At 44.1% G+C, this 22,673-nt stretch overlaps 1 protein-coding gene across 1 annotated transcript in view; it reads right to left on the bottom strand.

Annotated features, from left to right (window-relative positions):
• Positions 1-3,286: 3,286 nt before the first annotated feature.
• Positions 3,287-22,673, bottom strand: part of DPCD (deleted in primary ciliary dyskinesia homolog (mouse)) — a 42,477-nt gene continuing 23,090 nt past the window's right edge. Inside the window, exons 5-6 of the mRNA XM_040361931.1 lie at positions 6,108-6,210; positions 3,287-3,456 (exon numbers count right to left, since the gene is read on the bottom strand). Of these exons, the coding sequence (XP_040217865.1) occupies positions 3,352-3,456; positions 6,108-6,210 (208 nt within the window). The 3' untranslated portion in view covers positions 3,287-3,351. The remainder of the gene's footprint in view (positions 3,457-6,107; positions 6,211-22,673) is intronic.

Below are 22,673 nucleotides of genomic sequence, written 5' to 3'. Positions count from 1 at the left end.
GATGAGAGGCTTTACTGCGGTGGTCAGTAATGTGCTCGCCCCCTCCTGGGAACTACATCTGTATGGCAGGACGTTCTCTACGTGTTAGAGACTTCAAGGAGGTGTGAATTACTGGGCATGCCGCAATGCATACTGGGAAATGTAGTTCTTACATGAACAAACGATGCAAACCAGGAAGTGAATGAGAGAACAGAAACTAGAATGACAGAGGTGATATAGATGAAGGAATTTAATAGGTATTTACTAGTTTTTTAACAGAATCATTACACTATTCTGTCTGTCTACCTTGCAGACATTCATTTTAGGCAAAAAAATGTTTCCTTTAGTGACCCTTTAAGTCTTTTGCAGACTCTAATGCCCCGTACACACGACCGGGTTTCCCGATAGGAAAAATGCAAGGAGAGCTTTTGGCCGGGAATCCCAGCCGTGTGTATGCTCCTTGTAGTTTTTCCAACAGGAAAACTGACCACTGACCAAAAACCACCAAACAAAAAAAAAAAAAAAGAGAACCTTTCTTTTTTCCCGCCGGACTTTTTCCTGGCAGAAAACTGCAATTTTTGTCAGTTTTCCTGTCGAGAAAAACTCTGATGGAGCATACACACAGAGTTTTCCCAACAGGAAAACCGGACGTGTGTACAGGGGAAAAGTCGAGAGCAGGTTCTCGGTTTTCCCCTTCGGACCTTTTCCCGTCGGAAATCCCGGTAGTGTGTACTAGGCATAACAGGTTTGCTTCTAAGAATGCCCTGTATTTGGCTCAATCCATCTTCCCATCAACTCTGATCAGCTTCCCTGTCCCTGCTGAGGAAAAGCATCCCCACACCATGATGCTGCCACCACGATGGTGTGTTCAGGGTGATGTGCAGTGTTAGTTTTCCGCCACACATAGAGCACCTTCTTCCACATGTTTGCTGTGTCTCACACATGGCTTCTCGCAAACTGCAAACAGGACTTCTTATAGATTTCTTTCAACAATGGCTTTCTTCTTGCCACTCTTCCATAAAGGTCAGATTTGTGGAGTGCACGACTAATAGTTGTCCTGTAGACAGATTCTCCCACCTGAGCTGTGGATCTCTGCAGCTCCTCCAGAGTTGCCATGGACCTCTTGGCTGCTTCTCTGATTAATGCTCTCCTTGCCCGGCCGGTCGGTTTAGGTGGATGACCATGCCTTGGTACGTTAGCAGTTATACCATACTCTTTCCGTTTTCGAATGATGGATTGAACAGTGCTCCGTGAGATGTGCAAAGCTTGGGATATTTTTTTTTATAACCTAAACCGGCTTTAAACTTCTCCGCAACTTTATCCCTGACCTGTCTGGTGTGTTTCTTGGCCTTCATGATGCCGTTTGTTCACTAAGGTTCTCTAACAAACCTCTGAGGGCTTCACAGAACAGCTCTATTTATACAGGGATTAAATTACACACTTGTAGACTCTATTTACTAATTAGGCGACATCTGAAGGAAATTGGTTCCACTAGATTTTGGTTAAGGGGTTTCAGAGTAAAGGGCCTGAATGAAAATGAATGCCACACTTTTCAGGTATTTATATAAACAAAAAAAAAATGAAAAAAACATTTATCATTTTCCTTCCACTGCACAATTACTTTGTGTTGGTCTATCACATAAAATAGATTTATGTTTTTGGTTATAACCAGACAAAATGTGGACCATTTCAAGGGGTATGAATACTTTTTCAAGGTACTGTAGGTATGAGAGGTGAGCAGTGTGAAGTCTTTGCTGCAGATTATCAGTTGTCCCGCAGTCTTCCATGTACTCCTTACACCAGGGAACCCAGCTCACCAGTATAGCTTCTGCTAACTTTAGATAACAGCTTATATTTTTACTTTGCTATTTTGTCTAGAAACATATATGACACAAATATAACAAAATTCTGGTGAGTCATCTAAAGTGGTGTTCCAAAACATTTGTCTTGCATTCTACATGTCGGCGGATCATCATTAATCTACCGCAGCCTTTAATGTTGGTCTGTAAAATGTTACCATAATCTGCAGCCCATTTCTTATTTAAATTGTGAGTGGTTAATCGTTTTTTTTTCTTTCTTTTTTTTGGCAGAGGCTCTACAAATACTTTATCCAGTCACATAAAACCATCCCACAGCCCACCACCTTTTAGCAGTGCCTCGCATCTATTAAACACAAAATGATACTCGGCCTCTTTGTTTAACCCTCTAATGTCCAGGGTTTTATAAGCATTATGACCAAAGCAATTGTCAGGAAATCTGTACAGAGAAAATCTGAAAATACAGAGGCGGACAAATCCTGAAAATGCTAGCTGGTCGTTTGTCATGCTGATCAATCACCTTAAACATGCTGTCACTGACCTGAAACAAGCATGCAAATGAGAGGTTCTTTACTTGCGGTATGCTTGTTTCAGGTCAGTAAGTACTAAAAGCAGTGACAGGTGACAGAGATTGCAGAAGGTGGTCAGCAATGACAGCTTCTGCTTTTAATTAGTACAGGGTTCTTTAGGGCTCATTCACACGGCCGATAACACAGCATACAGCATCTCGTTTTGTATGCAACAGTATAGAAATCTATGAGCCCATTCCGACAGCTGCACCTAGGGCAGCATTATTTACATTGTATGCATGCAGACACTTGTGCTAATGTTTATGTTTACAGCATTAATGCACCCTATTGGTCACTGCTTAGGGCCAACATTCGCAATGTGTAGCCAGCACTGCTGATTACAAACTACTGTGGTTGACATATTGGCCCTGAATGAATCATTCATGTGCTAGTGGCGCATATCCAGAATGACCCCTCATCCAATGGCTTAAGCCATTTTGCGCATGCACTGCTGCTCCATAAACGACTCATTCAGGACTGACATATCAACATCAATAGTGTGTAATCCATGCGTTCCCTGAAACACCCCATTCATCCTTTGCCACGGAGTCAAAACTGCGTAAGCTTTATGTCCGATGTGTCAGAGCTTACACAGGGTTAATGTCTTCCTCACATCAGTGTTTGGGCCTGGTGATTGGTCACTCAGTCCCAAGCACGGCATCTTGGAAGTGGTCAATAATACTCTATAAAGAACGGATCAGTATTTACCGAGGGCTTCGTTTTTTTTTTTTTTTACTGCAGTAAAACATTTTGGAAAATATTTTTATTTATTTTTTAGTGTAAAAAAAAGTACATAATATAGTAAGGTTTTTGAGAAGTTCTACTTAGTAGTGAATGAATATTCCATTGTACATGTTGATAAACCTGTTAAATATTTTTATCGATTGTGTCAATAAGTTTAAACACAAAAATAGGCACATGCTCATTATATTGGGTATTTTATTTATTTTTTTGTAGAAAACTATAGACATAAATTAGAATGCAGGTCATTGAGTCTTACACTCCACATCACCCTCCGAGTTGGCCTTCAATGATTTGATCTCCTCCTGCAGCTCTTCTTCCACTGCCAGGATTTCCTTTGGTTTCTGATACTATATGAGGAGACAGCAGTTACTAAATGCTATCCAAACACATAACATGCTCCAATCCAAAAAATTGCTAATTTTGCTGGTGTTGCTGTTATACGTTCTGACATGATCACAAGGAAATCAAGGGCGTTTCTAAATAGCCCTGACCAATGCATTTTAATATGTTTGTGAACTGTGGATTACAGCTAGAACCATTATCTGAAAAGCCGTAGTCTCTGCAACATGCTGTTGTTGAGCAGCTGCACATCTCTCTAAACCAGGGGTTGGTAACCTCAGCACTCCAGCTGCTGTGGAACTACAAGTCACGTGAGACTTTGCAGACTAGCAGCCACAGCAATGATTCCCAGGTGCATGGTGGGATTTGTAGTTTTACCATAGCTGAAGTGCCGAGGTTGCCTAGCCCTGCTCTAAGGCCACTTTCACACTTGGGCGACTTGGGACTGCAAAGTCGAATGACAAGTCGTACCCCACGATTGGCCCAGTAGCCAATGAATGGGCATTTGCAGGAGAAGGAGGTCAGCAATGACAGCCCTGCATTTTTCACATGACAGATTTACTTTTTTGGGCCAATATATAAAACTACTATTTAAAAAAAAAAAGACAAAGTGGAATTTTAGGCTTTAACTAACTAGCCAATCTTTGAACTGCTCCCACCCACCTACTAACTCCTATTCTAACCAACCTGTGGAAGGAAGATGTATATACTTACATATTCTTGGAGCACTTTGGTTTGGTCACATGATGAGCTCCCAGCAGTGGCTTTAGGGGTAAGGAGGGACAGCCATCAATGGATGCCACATAGTAACCCTATTGGTGACATCACCGCCCAGGCATTTCAGCCTCTTGGCTATCTCTCCTCTCCATGAGTCCAGTGTTGGGGAGATCACATGACCAGACTGAAGCACCCCCAGTATGGCCAAGTATATGCATCTTCCCTCTACAGCAGGAATGCCAAACTGGTGGCCGTCCAGCTGTTGCAATACTGCAAGTCCCATTATGCCTCTGTTTTTGGGATTCATGCTTGTGACGGTCAGCCTTGCAATGCCTCATGGGACTTGTAGTTCTGCAACAGATGAAGGGTTGTCAGTTTGACACCGGTGCTCTACAGCAGTGTTTCCTAACTCCAGTCCTTAAGGCGCCGCAACAGGTCATGTTTTCAGGATTTACCTCAGATCAAACAGCTGTGGAGGAGACAAACAAGTATAAATTTCACCTTTTCAAAAGAGGAGTTCCAGCCATTTCTGTGTTCATTAAAAGTCAGCCGCTACAAAAAAAAAAAAAAAAAAAAAGAAGTGGTGTAGCGGCTGACTTTTAATAAACAGACATTCACCTGTCTCACGGTCCAGCGATGCAGCTGCCCGAATCCTCGCTTCTCTTTCCTCTGCCCTGACATTGCAAGTGTGGGCACCCAGCTGCGCATCCTGAATGGCTGGGCAATCTTCTGGGACCTGTGACATATCCCAGAAGATTGCAGGAAGGGAGGCAAAGAGGAGAATTTCCGCTTGGGTGGGAGCTGAATGGGAGCTGGGTACCTGTCAGAACTAGGCACCCCCCCCTCCCATTTCAGAGGGTCAGAAGTCCTTAAAGCGGAAGTTCCTCTTTTGGGTGGAACTCTTCTTTATTTTTTATTTATTTCTTATATACTGGCCCAAAAACCAGCTCAGAATTGTACAGAAACCAATGTGCAGAATCTGTATAGTCTGAAATGCATTTTCTAATTTATTAACACATGGCTGATTCGGTCTAAACAGCCTTTGTTTTTTTTTATACCAACCCAATTATTTACCCAAGCACTTTGGGGGTAATCGACAAAAGGGATACGCCGGCGTATCTACTGATACGCCGTCGTATCCCTGTTTCTATCTTTGGAACTGATCCACAGAATCAGTTTCCAAGAGATAGGCAGAAGATCCGACATGTGTAATTGAATTACACTGTCGGATCTTAAGGATGCAATTCTAGGCCGGCCGCTAGGTGGCGAGGCCATTGCGGCCGGCCTAGAATATGCAAATGAACACTTACGGCGATCCACGAATGCTCCGACGGGCCCGTCGCTCTAATGCTACGTTGTTTACGTCGAGTTACGCCATGTAAAAATAGGGCTGAGTCCTATTTGACTAAGCCCTATTAAGTATGGCCGTCGTTCCCGCGTCGAAAATTCAAACTCTACGTCGTTTGCGTAAGACGTCCGTGAATGGCGCTGGACGCCATTTACGTTACCGTCTAAGCAAATGACGTCGGAGCGACGTCAGTTAGCGCAATGCACGTCGGGTAAGTTACCCGACGGAGCATGCGCAGTATGTCCGGCGGGGGAGCGCACCTAATTTAAATGGGACTCGCCCCATTAGATTCGGCACGCCTTGCGCCGGACGGATTTGAGTTACACCGCCGCAAATTTCCAGGTAAGTGTGTTGTGGATCGATACCTAACTTAGGAAATTTGCGGCAGTGTAACTTAAATCACTTAAGTTACGTTGCGCTGCGGGGCTGTGGATTTGGCCCTTTGACCCTACTGGCAAATCCCAAAATTGTTGTTCTAGGCTCTGTCAGAACATCTGATAACATATAAAACACAACATAAACAGTTAGCACTATTATCCATCTATACAGACACACACATATATATATATGTAAATAACCACAATCCGTACTTACTGTTATAATTAAAGTGTTGTTTGCATGGGCAAAGCTTAGAGCGCTCTCATTCAGTTCTAAGTGACATCGATCTAGGTCTGGAATGGTGAACTTTTTATAATATCTGCAACAGAAATCAAGAAGTAGGTGAGATTCAGCAAGAATACTGCGAGAGGTGAATAGGGGGCTTAGTAATTAGCAGCAGATACATGCAACGCCCACAGCTTTATTACAAGACTAAACAGCAATCTGTATCGCTGCCTGGCTGCTCCCTCACATTTGTGGTATCAGACGTGGAGGCAGATATTTTAGACAGCGGAGAAGTCTGTGATTTCTCAAACAGAGAAGAAGGGGGGAGAGCGGTCGTGTGGCAGGAATTTGTACTCACTGACACAGCATTATACAGAGAACACGGTGGGGAGCAGAACAGATGGAGAACTGAGCAGCAAAATCTATTCCTGGGACTTGTAGTTCTTCAATAAGCTGAAGCCTGCTTACAATTATATTCAACAGATTTAAACAATTCCTTTAGATTAGAATTTCATCTGTTAAAGAATAACAAAGATATCATAGATGAGGAATGTCTTTTTATTAAAATACAGGTACTTACACGTATATCGCTGTGAATTTACCCCGCGCATTACATATACAGTAGATTTCACATCAGTCCCTGCCCTCGAGGAGCTTACAATCTAAGGTTCCTGACTCTCATTCATACATATACTAGAATCAATTAACCTGCCAGCATGTCTTTGGAGTATGGAAGGAGGGCAGAGTACCCCAGGCAGGGAGTGCCGTGGTTGGGATTTGAACCAATGACCCTTGTGTTGCTAGGCAGAAGTGTTAACCACTGAACTTAGATCATTTCTCTTTTCAGGCAAGGATGATAGAATGGGATATATGATGACACATTGGGGTTTATTTACTAAGGGCAAATCCACTTTGCACTGCAAGTGCAGTCGCTGTAGATCTGAGGGGGACATGCAATGAAAATAAAAAACAGCATTTTTGCTTGCATGTGATTGGATGATAAAATCAGCAGAACTTCCCCTGATTTCAGAGTTTCCCCTCAGATCTACAGCGACTGCACTTCCGAATGCACTTGCAGTGCAGAGTGGAGTGGATTTCCCTTTAGTAAATCAACCCCATTGTGTGTATGAATGTTACCGTATTTATCGGCGTAAACCACGCACTTTTTTGCCCTGAAAATCAGGGCAAGATCGCGGGTGCGTGATATACGCCGATACCCGCTTCCCGCGCTGTGTTTGAACCACTGCGCCAGCATATACCGAGCGCAGTACACTCGGGTATAGTCGGGCAGGCTCGGCTCCTCTCGCGGTCACGTCCTGTACGTCCTTTACGCGAGAGGAGCCGAGCCTGCCCGACTATACCTGAGTGTACTGCGCTCGGTATATGTCGGCGCAGTGGTTCAAACCCAGCGCGGGAAGCGGGGATCGAGCGGGGAGGACACCACGATGGCCGCAGAAGGACGCCGCACTAGACGAGGCCGCCGATGGACGACGGGCAAGACACTGACGAGGGGCATCCAAACTGTAAGTATTTTTTTTTTCCAGGAATTTTCCTTCAAGTTCGGGGGTGCGCGTTATAGCAAGATAAATACGGTAATTAAAAAAAAAAAAAAAAACACAACATGGAAAGTGGAGCATACAATACAGCATGCGATTTAACCACTTAACGGCCCCTTCACGCCGATATACGTCAGCAGAATGGCACGGCTGGGCACAAGCACGTACAGGTACGTCACCTTTAAGAGCCCAGCCGTGGGTCGCGAGTGCGCCGCCGGCGGCACACTCGCAACCTAGTCCTGAGCTCTGTGACCGCGCCCAGTTTTTTTTTAAATTGTCGCTCTATTTTTGTTTATAGCAAAAAAAAAAAAAAAAAACGCGGAGGTGATCAAATACCACCAAAGGAAAGCTCTATTTGAGGGGAAAAAAGGATGCCAATTTTGTTTGGGAGCCGCATCACACGACCGCGCAATGGTCAGTTAAAGTGACGCAGTGCCGAATCGCAAAAAGGGGCCAGGTCCTTTACCTGTATAATGGTCCGGGGCTTAAGCGGTTAAAGTGGTTGTACCACCACTGTTACCTACAGGTAAGCCTATTTACAATAGACAACGGCGCAGGCGCACTTTAGAAACTGCGATTGTGCCATTTCTAAAGGAGGTGATGCCGTCACTGGCTGCTCCCACGCGACTCTGGCCAGTCACAGAGCCGGCGCTTGCGGCCCCGGAGGGAAGAGGGCTGAAGATGAACGCTTCAGGGTTTACTTTTTCATTAGTGTACCATGAACATCGTATTCATATAGAACATATAACTGCTGGCATTCTAAAAATCGCCATTAATACTGACCAACAAGTCCACAGCCTGAATGGACACCGTAAATAATTAAAGTGGTATTGCATAGACTTTGTATTACATCTGGGGAGGTATTCCTATATTCACATTTTCCAAAAAGCACATTAAACTGGCAAAGGGAGATACTAAGGTATATGTAAATACAAAAATGATGTTAGTGCAGCAAATTCATCACACTTGGTTTTCAGGATTTACCTCAGACCATCACATTTTGGTCAGTATGACTGGTGGTCACGTGACTGCTATAGCTCTGTTTGCATCCAGTGCAGCAGTGGCTGGGGATGTGAAAGTCCCACGTTTTCTATAGGCTGACAACGCCTGGGCAATGACATACCAATGCTGCAGGAAGAGGGTGACCAGGCTCCTGGAATTTCAGCAGTGACCTGGAAGTATTGTCAGCCCTCCTCCACAGACGTCTAATGAGGCCGAAAACTGGAAGTAACACCAGACTGAATCCAGCAAAAAGACGGGGACATCATAAAAGAAATGCAATCACTTAAAACGTGCAGGATAAGGAATTATTTTTATTCGTTTTCAAAAGGAACTCCAGGAGTAATCTTTCAAATTTACATTTGGCCAGCCTATAATTATTAGTATGTCACAAATACAATGCCTGCAAAAGTATTCATACCCCTTGAAAAATTTCCACATTTTGTCATGTTACAACCAAAAACGTCAATGTATTTTATTGGGGTTTTGGCTAGGTTCACACTGCTGCGAATTCAAAATTGCGGTTGCGATTTTGCCGCGATTTCGGCCGCGATTTAAGAGACATCTGTGCAGGGTTCAATGTAAATCACGGCCCGAAATCGCAAAAAGTAGTAAAGGAACTACTTTTTGAAATCGGTGCAGCGCCGCAGATGTGGCGTCGCACCGATTAGGACAGTGCCATTGCCGACAATTACCAGCAAATGCCGCCGATTTGAGATGCGATTTGACATGTGAAATCGCATCTCAAATCGTACCCAGTGTGAACCTGGGCCTTATGTGATAGACCCAAAGTGGCACATAATTGTGAAGTGAAAGGAAAATTATAAATGATTTTCAATTTTTTTTTTTTTTACAAATAAATATGTGAAAAGTGTGGCTTGCATTTGTTTTCATCCCCCCTTTACTCTTATATCCCCTAACCAAAATCTAGTGGAACCAATTGCCTTCAGAAGGTACCTAATTAGTAAATAAGGGTCCACCTGTGTGTAATTTAATCTCAGTATAAATACAACTGTTCTGTGAAGCCCTCAGAGGGTTGTTAGAGAACCTTTGTGAACAAACAGCATCATGAAGGCCAAGGTACACACCAGACAGGTCAGGTATAACATTTGTGGAGAAGTTTAAAGCAGGGTTAGGTTATAAAAAAAATACCAAGGTCTGAGCATCTCACAGAGCACTGTTCAATCCATCATCTGAAAGTGGAAAGAGTATGGCACAACTGCAAACCTACCAAGACATGGCCGTCCATCTAAACTGAGGCGAATGGTAACTCTGAAGGAGCTGCAGAGATCCACAGCTCAGGTGGAAGAATCTGTCCACAGGACAACCATTAGTCATGCACTCCACAAATCTGGTCTTTATAGAAGAGTGGCAAGAAGAAAACCATTGTTAATAGAAAGCCATAAGAAGTCCCATTTCAGTTTGTGAGAAGCCATGTGGGGGACACAGCAAACATGGAAGAAGGTGCTCTGGTCAGATAAGACCAAAATTTGACTTTTTGGCCTAAAAGCAAAAACGCTATGGGCCAGATTCAGGTAGGACTTACGCCGACGTATCTTCTTATACGCCGCACAAGTCCACGGATACGCCGTCATATCTATGCGCCGTACTCTTGAAACCAGATACGCCTGAATTCTGGCTCCATCCGACCGACGTAAGTCTCCTACGCCGTCGTATCTTGGGTGCATATTTACGCTGGCCGCTAGGGGCGCTTCCATTGATTTACGCGTCGAATATGTAAATGACCTAGATACGCCGATTCACAAACGTACTTGCGCCCGTCGCAGTAAGCTACGCCGTGTACGTCCGGCGTATAGTTATCCCTCATAAAGCAGGGGTTAGTCATGTTAGGGTATGGACGTCGGAACAGCCGTCGGATTTTATGTCCTTTGCGTAAGTCGTACGTGAATGGGGCTGGGCGTAGGTTACGTTCACGTCATACGCATTGAGCCGTTGTTTCTTAGGGAGTATATGCGACGAGATTCTGAGCATGCGCATGCGCCGTTCGTTCGGCCATTCATTTACATGGGGTCACGGTTAATTTAAATACAACCCGCCCACTACCTTCCAAATTTGAATTAGGCGGGCTTACGCTGGCCCATTTACGCTACGCCGCCGTAACTTAGGGAGCAAGTGCTTTGTGAATACTGCTATTGCCTCTCAGAGTTATGTCGGCGTAGCGCATATGAGATGCGCTATGCCCGCTCAACGATACGCCGAGCTACCTGAATCTGGCCCTATGTGTGGCTGAAAACTACACATCACCCTGAACACACCATCCGCACTGTGAAACATGGTGGTGGCAGCATCATGTTGTGGTGATGCTTTTCTTCAGCAGGGACAGGGAAGCTGGTCAGGGTTGATGGAAAGATGAATGGAGCCAAATACAGGGCAATCTTAGAAGAAAACCTGTAATGCCCCGTACACACGATCTTTTTTTCCATCGGAATAAACTCCACATGGGTTTTTCCAACAGAATTCCGCTCAAACTGTCTTGCATACACATGGACACACCAAATTCCGACCGTCCAAAACGCAGTGACGTACAACACTACGACGAGTCTAGAAAAATTAAGTTCAATGCTTCCGAGCATGCGCGTTTTTTCCTCCGTCGGAGTTCCATACAGACGAACGGAATTTCCGATAGAAAAAATTCCGTCTAAAGTCCGTCTGACTTTTTTTCATTAGTAATTCCGATCGTGTGTACGAGGCATTAGAGTCAGCAAAAGACGTGAGACTGGGGCGGAGGTTCACCTACTAGCAGGACAAGGACTATAAACATACAGCCAGAGCTCCAATGGAATGGTTTACATCAAAGCATATTTATGTGTTAGAATGTCCCAGTCAAAGTCCAGACCTAAATCCAATTGAGAATCTGTGGCAAGACTTGTTCACAAATGCTCTCCATCCAATCTGACAGAACGCAAGCTATTTTGCAAAGAAGAGTTTTACCCTCTAGATGTGCAAAGCTGGTAGCGACATCCCTAAAAAGACTTGCAGATGTAATTGCGATGAAAGTTGGTACTACAAAGTATTGACTCAGGGGGGCTGAATACAAATGCATTCCACACTTTTCACATATTTATTTGTAAAATATTTTGAAAACCATTTATAATTTTCCTTCCAAAATTTGCCACTTTGTGTTGGTCTATCACATAAAACCAAAAACGTAATTGTATTTTATTGGGATTTTAACAACTTTTCAAGGGTATGAATACTTTTTCAAGGCACTGTAGAGGGCGGCAGGGCAGTCTCAAAATCACTACAGTAGTCTGTGCAGCATACAGAAAGCACTTTCCTGTTTCAGTGGTGTTGAAGAGACTTCACATATGGTACACTGAACAGCGAGTCGCTCACTCACATAAAGGAGATCACATAAAAAGTAACTTTAAACACAAATAGCAATAGACAAAAACGCATGGCACACGAGAGGGTACCAAAACACACAGATAACACAACTAAAATTCTATGAAGTCTAGGAAGTATACATATGCAGCATTAGTGGCAGCTCTCTTGAGAGCGAAGCAGTCTCTGGAAGAACAATGGGAGAAAAACAAGTTGCACCAAAAACTAAGTGCGGCAGAAGATGCAACGCATGGTATATTTCATTAAAAATTGGCCAAATGGCTATTCACACCAATATAAAGATCAATAGGCATATAACAGTAGAATACTGTGGTCACTCAGCGGGTCCACAGTGGATGGGGGTGTGTAGATGTTAACACGAGAGGAGAGGAACAAACGTCTCGTCTCGGAACCAGCATGGAACACACTCGGAGTCGCATCGGAAGTGACATCAGAATATGGAGATAACGTGTCAAAGCTTCTTCGCCAGATCTAAATGACAATTTGATCAATAGCCATTTAGATCTGACGAAGAAGCCGATGCTTTGAAACGTTATCTCCATGTTCTGACGTCACTTCTGATGCGACTCCGAGTGTGTTCCATGCTGGTTCCGAGACGAGACGTTTGTTCCTCTCCTCTCGTGTTAAAATCTACACACCCCCATCCACTGTGGACCCGCTGAGTGACCACAGTATTATACGGTTATATGCCTATTGATCTTTATTAGTGCGAGTAGCCATTTGGCCAATTTTTAATTAAATATACCATGCATTGCGTCTTCTGCTGAACTTCGTTTTTGGCACACCTTGTTTTTCTCCCAAATAGCAATAGTAACCTATTGCTCTAACCTATAATACCTAGTAGTGGCCATTGAGTTTAACAGTTGAACATGTTTGGCTTATGATGCGCTATATCTTGTTTTTAAAGAATTGCAGCCACATGTATAAAATGTTTTTTAAATAAAGTATTACCATATATACTCGAGTATAAGCCGAGGCACCTAATTTTACCACAAAAAAATGGGAAAACGTATGGACTCGCGTATAAGCCTAGGGTGTCTATCTGCATGCCTCACTGTGTCCATGCCTCACTGTGCCCATGACTAGACTGACGTTTAACATGGGAGCCTATGGAAGGGGTGCTGGGCTACATGTGTGCCAAGTTTGTGGTCCAGGGGACCTATGGCCGGCCAGTACCGGGTCCCCAAATTCACAGAAGAAATTACAGTTTAACATAGGAGTCTATGGAAGGGGTGCCCGGCTTTGAAAAATCGGTGCTCCCCGGCCATAGGTCGGACAACAAACTTTGCACACTTAATAAGAGTGAGGCTACATGTGTGTTTGGGGTCTAGGGGACCTACGGCCGGCGCCGGTTCCCCAAAGTCCGGGAGATCAGGCGCAAAAAGGTGACTCGAGTATAAGCCGAGGGGGGCATTTTCAGCACACAAAAAATGTGCTGGGAAACTCGGCTTATACTCGAGTGTATACGGTACTTTTTATATGAATGAGTATTTGATCCCCTCATTGCCAGTAAAGTCCAATAAATCTTTTTCTATACAGTATCCATTCAGAAAATGTGTTGTATGCTTTTTAGTGAATACAAAGCATTCTCATTGGACAAGGATAGATCGCAGCATCGACAGCCCCGTGTCCACTGCAACCACATACAGTATTACTTTTTTGTTTTATTGAGACAATGGCATTAATGGAAGATATTTTGGGGAAGCGTGAGATCAAAAATAAATAAATAAAAAAGATGATACATCCTGAACATGAAGAATGTAAATGAACCAACATATAATTGTTGGTACATGGTTACCAAATATAGTTTTAGAGAATTAAGACAGGAGGCTGGGTGCAGAATGTGCTCTGACAGAGATTAAAGTCTTCTGTGATGTAGCTGCTTTTGGTATTTGGCAAAGGTGGCAGACATGGATAATAAGGGAGATGTCAAAGGTTAAACAGCAGAGATTAGATGAACACAAAGACATGTTAAAGAAGTGTTAACTCCTCAATGATAGATAAAAAAAGACTATACAAAGCAGGGAACTCTGCTTGGGACAGGGAGGAACTGAGCAAGTAATCCAACGAATGAGTGTTTCTTACAAAATCATATATCCCATACATTGTTCAAGCTGATAACTTGCAGCACAGCAGAGGTGCCGAGACATGCACATATCCTCATCGTGAACCATCCTGTATTAGACCAGGTTTATTTTCCTTTGAAAACCTGTTCTAGCAGGCGTGTAAAAGACAAAACGGGATAAAGGCAGAGCCTTGACATGGAAGGATGTGGCTGGCAGTTTACATAGCCAAGTGTGAAGTCTAGAAAGTCGAGGTGACAGGATGATGCACATATAGAGCACATTAAATTCCAGACTTATACCCATGAAAATGTCATGTAGTTAAAATGATGTGCAATAGATAGATCTCGATTATAGTGTTGTATTGAAAACTAGTATATATTGTAGGGAAGGTATTAGGCATCAAAGTCTAATGCCACCCAAAACACACTTTTCAGTTTGGCCAATAAAAAGCCGGATCATTTGGAGCAAGGCCTGGTCTAATACTGCGAAATGTTCCTTTAACACGGCTACCCTAGAGGCAGCCTATAAGGTACTCCTCCGTTGGTATTGGGTCCCATCCCGTTTTGCTAAATCAAATCCATCCTACAGTGATAGATGTTTCGGGGTTATGGTCAGCGTGGAGACGAACTTCATATCTGGTGGTCCTGCCCCTGCTTCGTGGGATTCTGGTCAAGGGTATTTGGTCTTCTTTCTTTTCTCTTCCATATATCCCCCCGGAAGGACGCTAAATTGGACTTACTTCACTGCCAGATCCAGGGCCTTTTTCCCCCATTAGCAGAAGTTGGCCACCTATTTGTTCATCGCTGCAAAGCGTAGAATAGCAAGGGCCTGGAGGAAGCCGGCTGTCTTGTTTGCGGAGGTGAAGAGCATCTTAATGACTCTCATGATTAACGAGAAGATGTCTAGTATTCTCCATGACCCCCACGCCAAGTTTGGGGTCTGTGGTGGTTCTACGCTCTTCCCACTCTGCATCCGACCAGCCTAGGCCTCGTTAATTGACCCTCTCTATCCTCCTAACCTGGGGTCTCAATAAAGATTGTACCAGAAAAAGCTGGATCATCTGCCAATAGGTCCATTTCCCTTAATCAGCTCACTTCTCCAGCCTCTCACACATAGTTGTAATGAAGGTGTTAAGAAGGTTCAAATCTTGGCCAGTTCAGCAGGGACTGGCTGAGATTCGAACTATGTATGGGCAGGCTGAATGTACCAAAGTTGATCGATCAACTTGGGTACAACCAATCTGTCAGATTTTACATGCGATTATTACTAGCATCTATTATAGCCGCTAGCAGTAATCACTGTGGGCCAGATTCTCAAAAGAGTTACGCCGGTGTATCTATAGATACACCGGCGTAATTCGAAAATCCCGCCGGCGTATCATTGTTTTGTATTCTCAAAACAAGATACGCCAGAATTAGGCTAGGATCGGACGGGTGTAAGTCACTTACACCGTCGGATCCTAAATGCAGTACTACGCTGGCCGCTAGGTGGCGTTTACGTTCAGGTCTCATTTGACTATGCAAATGAGCCTGATACGCCGATTCCCAAACTAATTTGCGCCGTGTCGTCGTTTACGTAAGCGTAAGGTTACCCCTGCTATATGAGGGGTAACCTTACGCCAGTCCGCCGTATGCCATGTTAAGTATGGCGTCGGGTCCGCATCGTCTTTTTCCTTCGGTTACGTTCTTGAATACGACTTTACGTCAATGACACTCACGTCGGCGTCATTGACGTTTTCCGTCGTGAGCTGGAGCATGCGCACTGGGCTATTTTTCCGATTGGCGCATGCGCAGTTCGATCGGCGCGGGGCGCGCTTAATTTGAATAAAAGCCGCCCCCTTTGAATTACGTGGCCATACGCCGGGCCATTTACACTACGTCGCCGCAAATTACGGAGCAAGTGCTTTGCGAATACGGTACTTGCTCAAGTAATTTGCGGCGGCGTGGTGTAAATGGATTACGCTACGCTACGCCCGAATGTATGTGAATCTGGGCCTGTGTTCTCCTGGAGAGAACAGCTTCCCCCGCCGGGAGAACACAATAGCTTTGCGGGAGGGATTCCCCCGTCAATGCCGACTGTGTTGAGTGGGGAATCGAGCGATTTTCTTTCAAACAAAGAAAATTGCCCTATGGCCGACTTTAATCTCTGACAGGTGGATTCCCCTGTTCCATCGAGGTAGTATTACATCATCATTTGGTTTTTATGCTGACTTTACCAACTAGAATTGGGGACATCCCACCACTCGGGTCAAAAAGCTATATAAAAGAAAGCAGCATACCATAAACATGCCTAAAATATTAGCTTTGAGAAGAGTTGGCCTTTAAGAAAATTGATCCTTGTGTGCTTTCTTCATCAAAAGTTAAGGATACTCTTACACAATAACCCCTTTGCATTCCAAATATAATGGTGAGCTCATGAACTTATCCATTTAGCCCAGTCTAAGAGAGGGGTCCATCTTGTTTTTTTTCCCCCATTGGCATGAAGCAATATCTCAGTTTTCTTTTAAAGTAGAAACCCCTTTAAAATAGGTTTTGTATGTCAATAGTGAAAAAGGTGTATACCTGCTTCTCCCACCCTTAGCACCACACACAGACACATTTGCTGATGGTCAGCAGGGGTGTTGCATTCGAAACTCTAACTGATCAGGTGTTTGAACAGAGCAGCACAGGTCAGCGCTGGTTGGAGCCCTTTCACCATCCATGGTTTTAATGGGTTTCATGGGCTTACAGTGTGAGGCCAGGCAACATAGCCCCCCATAAAGTTTTAGAAGGTGGGCTGTGGTGTCCAATTTAGCTTTGAGGCTACAACCATTTGGATTCCTTTTGGAGGGTCCTGAGCAGAATTCAAACAGTGGAATGATGGCATGGAAGTGAAAACATCATTACAAGTAGTAGCTCCACTTTTTACTACCTATACACAGGGCCGGATTAACAATGGGGCTGATGGAGCTGCAGCTCCAGGCCTCTTTCTCAAGATAGGCCCATTTGCCAAAAAAAAAAAAAAAAAAAAAAAATTTTTTTTTTTTGAAGAATTTTTTTTTTTTTTAAGATCGAATTTGGGGGGTTGTAGCTCGATGACCAGAGGTCACAGAAACCCCACATTTGGGGGTAGGCATGGGAAGAGCTACCCCACAACTGGTTAAAATATGGGACGGCTATCATTTATGGTTCCGGAGATACGGGCCTGCTTGCACAGCCTGTCAGAAGCTACATTCAGAGCGGCCAATATACTGTATTTATTGGCGTATAACACTCACTTTTTTACCCTGAAAATAGAGGGTAAACTGTGCCTGCGTGTTATACCCAGGGGGCAGTGGAACGTTTTTTTCCTGAAACTTCCCTCTTGAAGTTAGGGTGCGTGTTATATGCCTGTGCGTGTTATACGCCGATAAATACGGTAAATACAAGCTGACACACTACAGCAGACTGATAGGATCACAGGGCTTATAATAATTATTTGTATATTACTCATGGTAATTAACCCCTTGCCACCCAGGCCAATTCTGACACTTCTCTACTACATGTAAAAATCATCATTTGTTTTTTGCTAGAAAATGACTCTATGGTGGTCTTTGCACTTTTTATGTTGCAGGGTACAGAGCTGCACGATTCTGGCTAAAATGAGAATTGCAATTTTTTTGCTTAGAAGATAGATCACGATTCTCTCACGATTGTTGCGGCGCAACATCATCTTTCACATTAAAACAAAAAAAATGGGCTTACTTTACTGTTTTGTTTTTATGGTTTTTATTATTCATTGAAGTGGGAAAATGCAGTGTGACATAACATATTGCAGCAATAGCCATTGTATTCCCTAGAGTCTCTGCTAAAATATATATAATGTTTGGCAGTTCCAAGTAATTTTCTAGCAAATAATATTGCTTTCTAACTTAAGAAACAAGTGTTGGACTTTAAGTGGTTAAATTTTGTTACAATGTTAGTTAGTTACAATGTTTCATTTTGTTTACAAACTTGGCAGATTTGTTCTTTACACACAGAGAAGTTTATCCCTTTGATCTAAGAAGGAAGTGTCAGTTACAATGTTTCCTGTTAAAAACTTGGCAGACTGCCCAGATATTTTCTTTTGATAGCTGAAAGTCTCTCCACTTGTTATATGAAAGAATCAGCAAACTCTGCATTGGAGATCGTCAGGGGGGTTGAATCGAGATCACGATTTTGTTAACGATTAATTGTGCAGCTCTAGCGCGGTATTTGCGCAGCAATTTTTCAAACATGTTTTTTTGGAAAATAATGTTTCATTCATTAAAAAAACACTAGTTAGTTAAGTTAGCACAATTTTTTTTGGTATCCTAAGCGATGCTTTACATTTTTTTAGGTTACATGTTTAGAGTTACAGAGGAGGTCTAGTACTAGAATTATTGTTCTCGCTCTAACGATCGTGGCGTATGTAACCTGTGTGTATCTTGCTCTGATACTACCGGTGCCTACCCAGCCACTGACTAGTATCTCTCCCCAGCCTGTCCCCGAACACCCTCTCACCTGTCCCCACACACCCCCTCACCTGTCCCCCACACACCCCTCACCTGTCCCCACACACCCTCTCACCTGTCCCCACACACCCCCTCACCTGTCCCCACACACCCTCTCATCTGTCCCCACACACCCCCTCACCTGTCCCCACACACCCTCTCACCTGTCCCCCACACACCCTCTCACCTGTCCCCCACACACCCTCTCACCTGTCCCCACACACCCTCTCACCTGCTGACCTGTGAATGGGGGAATCACTCCTGCAGTGTTATTGTGTTCTGCCAGTGCATACAATGATCAGTGTTGCTAACTTTAGCTGGCAGCACTGATTGTTTTAAGAAAAAAAAACAGGCTGGTTGTACTCGAGTTGATTAATAGATTGACTTGTGTAAAACCAGCTAGCCCATACATAGATTGACTATGGCTGGTCTCTGCATAATTGGCGTAATTTCAATCCATGTATGACCCGCTTAACCACTACTCAGTCCCTAAATATCCTTCCATTCCTGTACATAGTGCTCACTGTCATACTCTCCACACTCCTCTCCTGTACATAGTGCTCACTGTCATACTCTCCACACTTCTCTCCTATACATAGTACCCACTGTCATACTCTCCACACTCCTCTCCTGTACATAGTGCCCACTGTCATACTCTCCACACTTCTCTCCTATACATAGTACCCACTGTCATACCCTACACACTCCTCTCCTGTACATAGTGCCCACTGTCATACCCTCCACACTCCTCTCCTATACATAGCGCCCACTGTCATACCCTTCACACTCCTCTCCTGTACATAGTGCCTGCTGTCATACACTTCTCTCCTGTACTTAGTGCCCACTGTCGCACCCTCCACACTCCTCTCCTGTACATACTGCTCACTGTCATACCCTCCACACTCCTCTCCTATACATAGTGCCCACTGTCATACCCTCCACACTCCTCTCCTATACATAGTGTTCACTGTCATACCCTCCACACTCCTCTCCTATACATAGAGCCCACTATCATACCATCTACATTCCTCTCCTGTACATACTGCCCACTGTCATACCCTCCACACTCCTCTCCTGTACATACTGCCCCATCATACCCTCCACACTTCTCTCTGGTACGTACTACCCTCTGTCATACCCCCTCACTCTTCCTGTACATACTGCCCATTGTCATACCCTTCACACTCCTCTCCTGTACATAGTGCTTTTTTCCGTACCCTTTGCACTCCTCTCCTGTACATAGTGCCCACTGTTAGACCCTCCACATTCCTCTCCCTCACCTGCACATACTTCCCACTTATATACCGTCCATACTCCTCCCCTATGTCGCTTACCCACAAAAACAGTTCTTTAAAATTATACTGAATATCCTCAATGTTACCAGCTCTAGAATGGACACACTTTTGTTAGTTCAACTAAAGGAAATCTCAGTTCTCATATTTGTTCTGCCCCATTATTAGTACTCCTTTAATTTTGTGATTACTACTATGATGTATAGAGGAACATCGGGGATCTCAGCTACTCTAAATATAGCACTTATATAAAAAAGTGGCCCTGAAAATATTTTTTAAATGTTGGCAACTGTGCACTTAGGCACTGCCCAAGGGCCACCGTCCACCGGGTCAGTAGGGGGCCCCATGAGAGGCTCCTGGGATCCTGTGATAATAAAGCGGTAGTAAACTTTCCTGACATTACTACTTTTTAGAGGCCCTGGGGTAGGTTATGCCACAATGTACAAGTATGCACAGCATATTAGCACATTAGGGTACACTTACCTGTCAGACTGAGCCCTCCAGTGCTGCGATGAATCAGGCGGGGCCCGGGCGCTTCCATCTTCACCCGGTCTTCCTTCTGGGTTCTGTGCCTTTGGTCACTTGCCTTGGCTGGGCTGCGTTCATGTCATTCCCACGCATATATTTATTATTTATTACACCCCATTCACACCTCCGCGACAAAACGCCCGATGCCGGCCGCTCGTGCCGCTGGAGGGGAGAATTCCCATTGCTGTCTATGAGATGGTTCACATCTCATAGACGCCGTACACCTGCGGCATGAAAAAAAGTCCCGGATCCTTTTTTTCAGGCGGCATTGGCGTTCGGCCATACAAAGCAATAGGAAGGATTTGTAAAAAAAAAGTTACACTATTCGCGGCAAAATACGCCGCGTACGCGGCGTTACTTGTCGCGGAGGTGTGAATGCAGCCTAAAAGGCCCCACCAAAATCCTCAGCACCAGGCCCATGATGTTCTTAATCTGGCCCTGCCTATACAGTTTTATTACATCAATTTTGTTTGGGAGCCACATTGCACAATTGTCAGTTAAAGCGACGCAGTGCCAAATCGCAAAAAATGGCCAGGTCTTTAAGCACCAAAAGTGGTTAATAAAACAAGTGCAGTCTATATCGGCCCTTCTCAGACTTTTTACCCGAGAGGAACACAAGATAATTTTCAGTTCTCAGAAAATATCTGCTAAAAGAATTTATCAGGGTTCACTGGGGGAAAAGTCCTGTACATTGAAGGTCAGTGGGGAAGAATGCCCCTTCTACAAACAGATACAAAGATCATTGTTATCAAGAGGCATTGACCCTGGGACTATGCAGGCACCATCAGCTGTAAGGTCAGTCAGCCACAGCTCAAGGAACCCCTAGAAAACCCTGGAGGAACCCTAGTAGGGAATGTCAGCCACCGCTCAAGGAACCCCTAGAAACCCCCGGAGGAACCCTAGAAGGGAATTTCAGCCACAGCTCAAGGAAACCCTAGCAACCTCTGGAGAAACCCTAGTAGGGAATGTCAGCCACAGTTCAAGGAAACCCTAGCAATCTCTAGAGGAACCCTAGTAGGGAATGTCAGCCACAGCTCAATGAAACTCTAGAAACCCCTGGAGGAACGTCAGCCACAGCTTAAGGAACCCCTAAACACCTCTGGAGGAACCCTAGTAGGGAATGTCAGCCACAGCTCAAGGAACCGCTAGAAACCCCTGGAGGAACCCTAGTAGGGAATGTCAGCCACAGCTCAAGGAACCGCTAGAAACCCCTGGAGGAAACCTAGTAGGGAATGTCAGCCACAGCTCAATGAAACTCTAGAAACCCCTGGAGGAACCCTAGTAGGGAATGTCAGCCACAGCTCAGGGAAACTCTAGGAATCTCTGGAGGAACCCTAGTAGGGAATGTCAGCCACAGCTTAAGGAATCTCTAGCAACCTCTGGAGGAACCCTAGTTGGGAAAGTCTGGTAAATACAAAAAGAATTCCGATTTCTAATCTTCCTTAATATAACAGTAGAACGTGTGCTATTGTGCCATGCAAAGTAATGTGTACATTAAAAAGAAAACACAAACCACATTAGGTTCCCACTCTTTAGTCTGCGCTGGTTTTATAACTATCCCACATACTTTTTACTAAACCAGACTACTGACGGGCTCCTAGTGCCATGTAAAATAATGGAATGTCATGAACGTCTGCTTGTGGTCCAAATCTATCCATTCCGGAAAATCTCTCTATACTTATAAGCTCTACAATACTAATTTGTCTGCATGTACTTTCTGTAGTAAAAGTCACCATGAGCTATTTTTTCCCTCTCTCCCAACTAAATCTTCTATCTCCCCAGTGTAATAACCTGAATTAACATAGAAGAAAATTCTCTGCTGGTGTTGTATGTGTTTATCAGGATGTCTGTGGAATGACAATGTGTTAATGTGACTTATCTAGTCAGGATTCATGAACTGCAATAATGAGACACTTCAATGCACGCTATGTGGGATCCTCTCCAACAGCGCCCTCTCTTGGTCTTGGCTGCAAAATACACAACCTTGCTGAAAATTACTTTAGATAAACGTTAGGTGATAACAATGAACAGATAAAATTTGAATGTATGCAAGACAGGAAAACTTATAACAGGACGTTTCATTCTTCCATTAGTTAAAAGAGGTTATATTATTTTTTGTACAGTAGATTTGCAAATGCAAACAATGAACTTTTTCTTATTACTATGTTTTGGTCAGCACGGCAGACAGCTGATATTACCGGTGCAACAGTCAGTCCTTTTCTCAGTCCTGCTAGACAAAAACAGAAGATAGGCTTTCACTG

This window comes from Rana temporaria, chromosome 8, assembly GCF_905171775.1.
Source record: "Rana temporaria chromosome 8, aRanTem1.1, whole genome shotgun sequence".
NCBI classification, from domain to species: Eukaryota; Metazoa; Chordata; class Amphibia; order Anura; family Ranidae; genus Rana; species Rana temporaria.
Note: the sequence above shows the minus strand (reverse complement) of the source record. Positions and strands in the feature narration are given on the sequence as shown.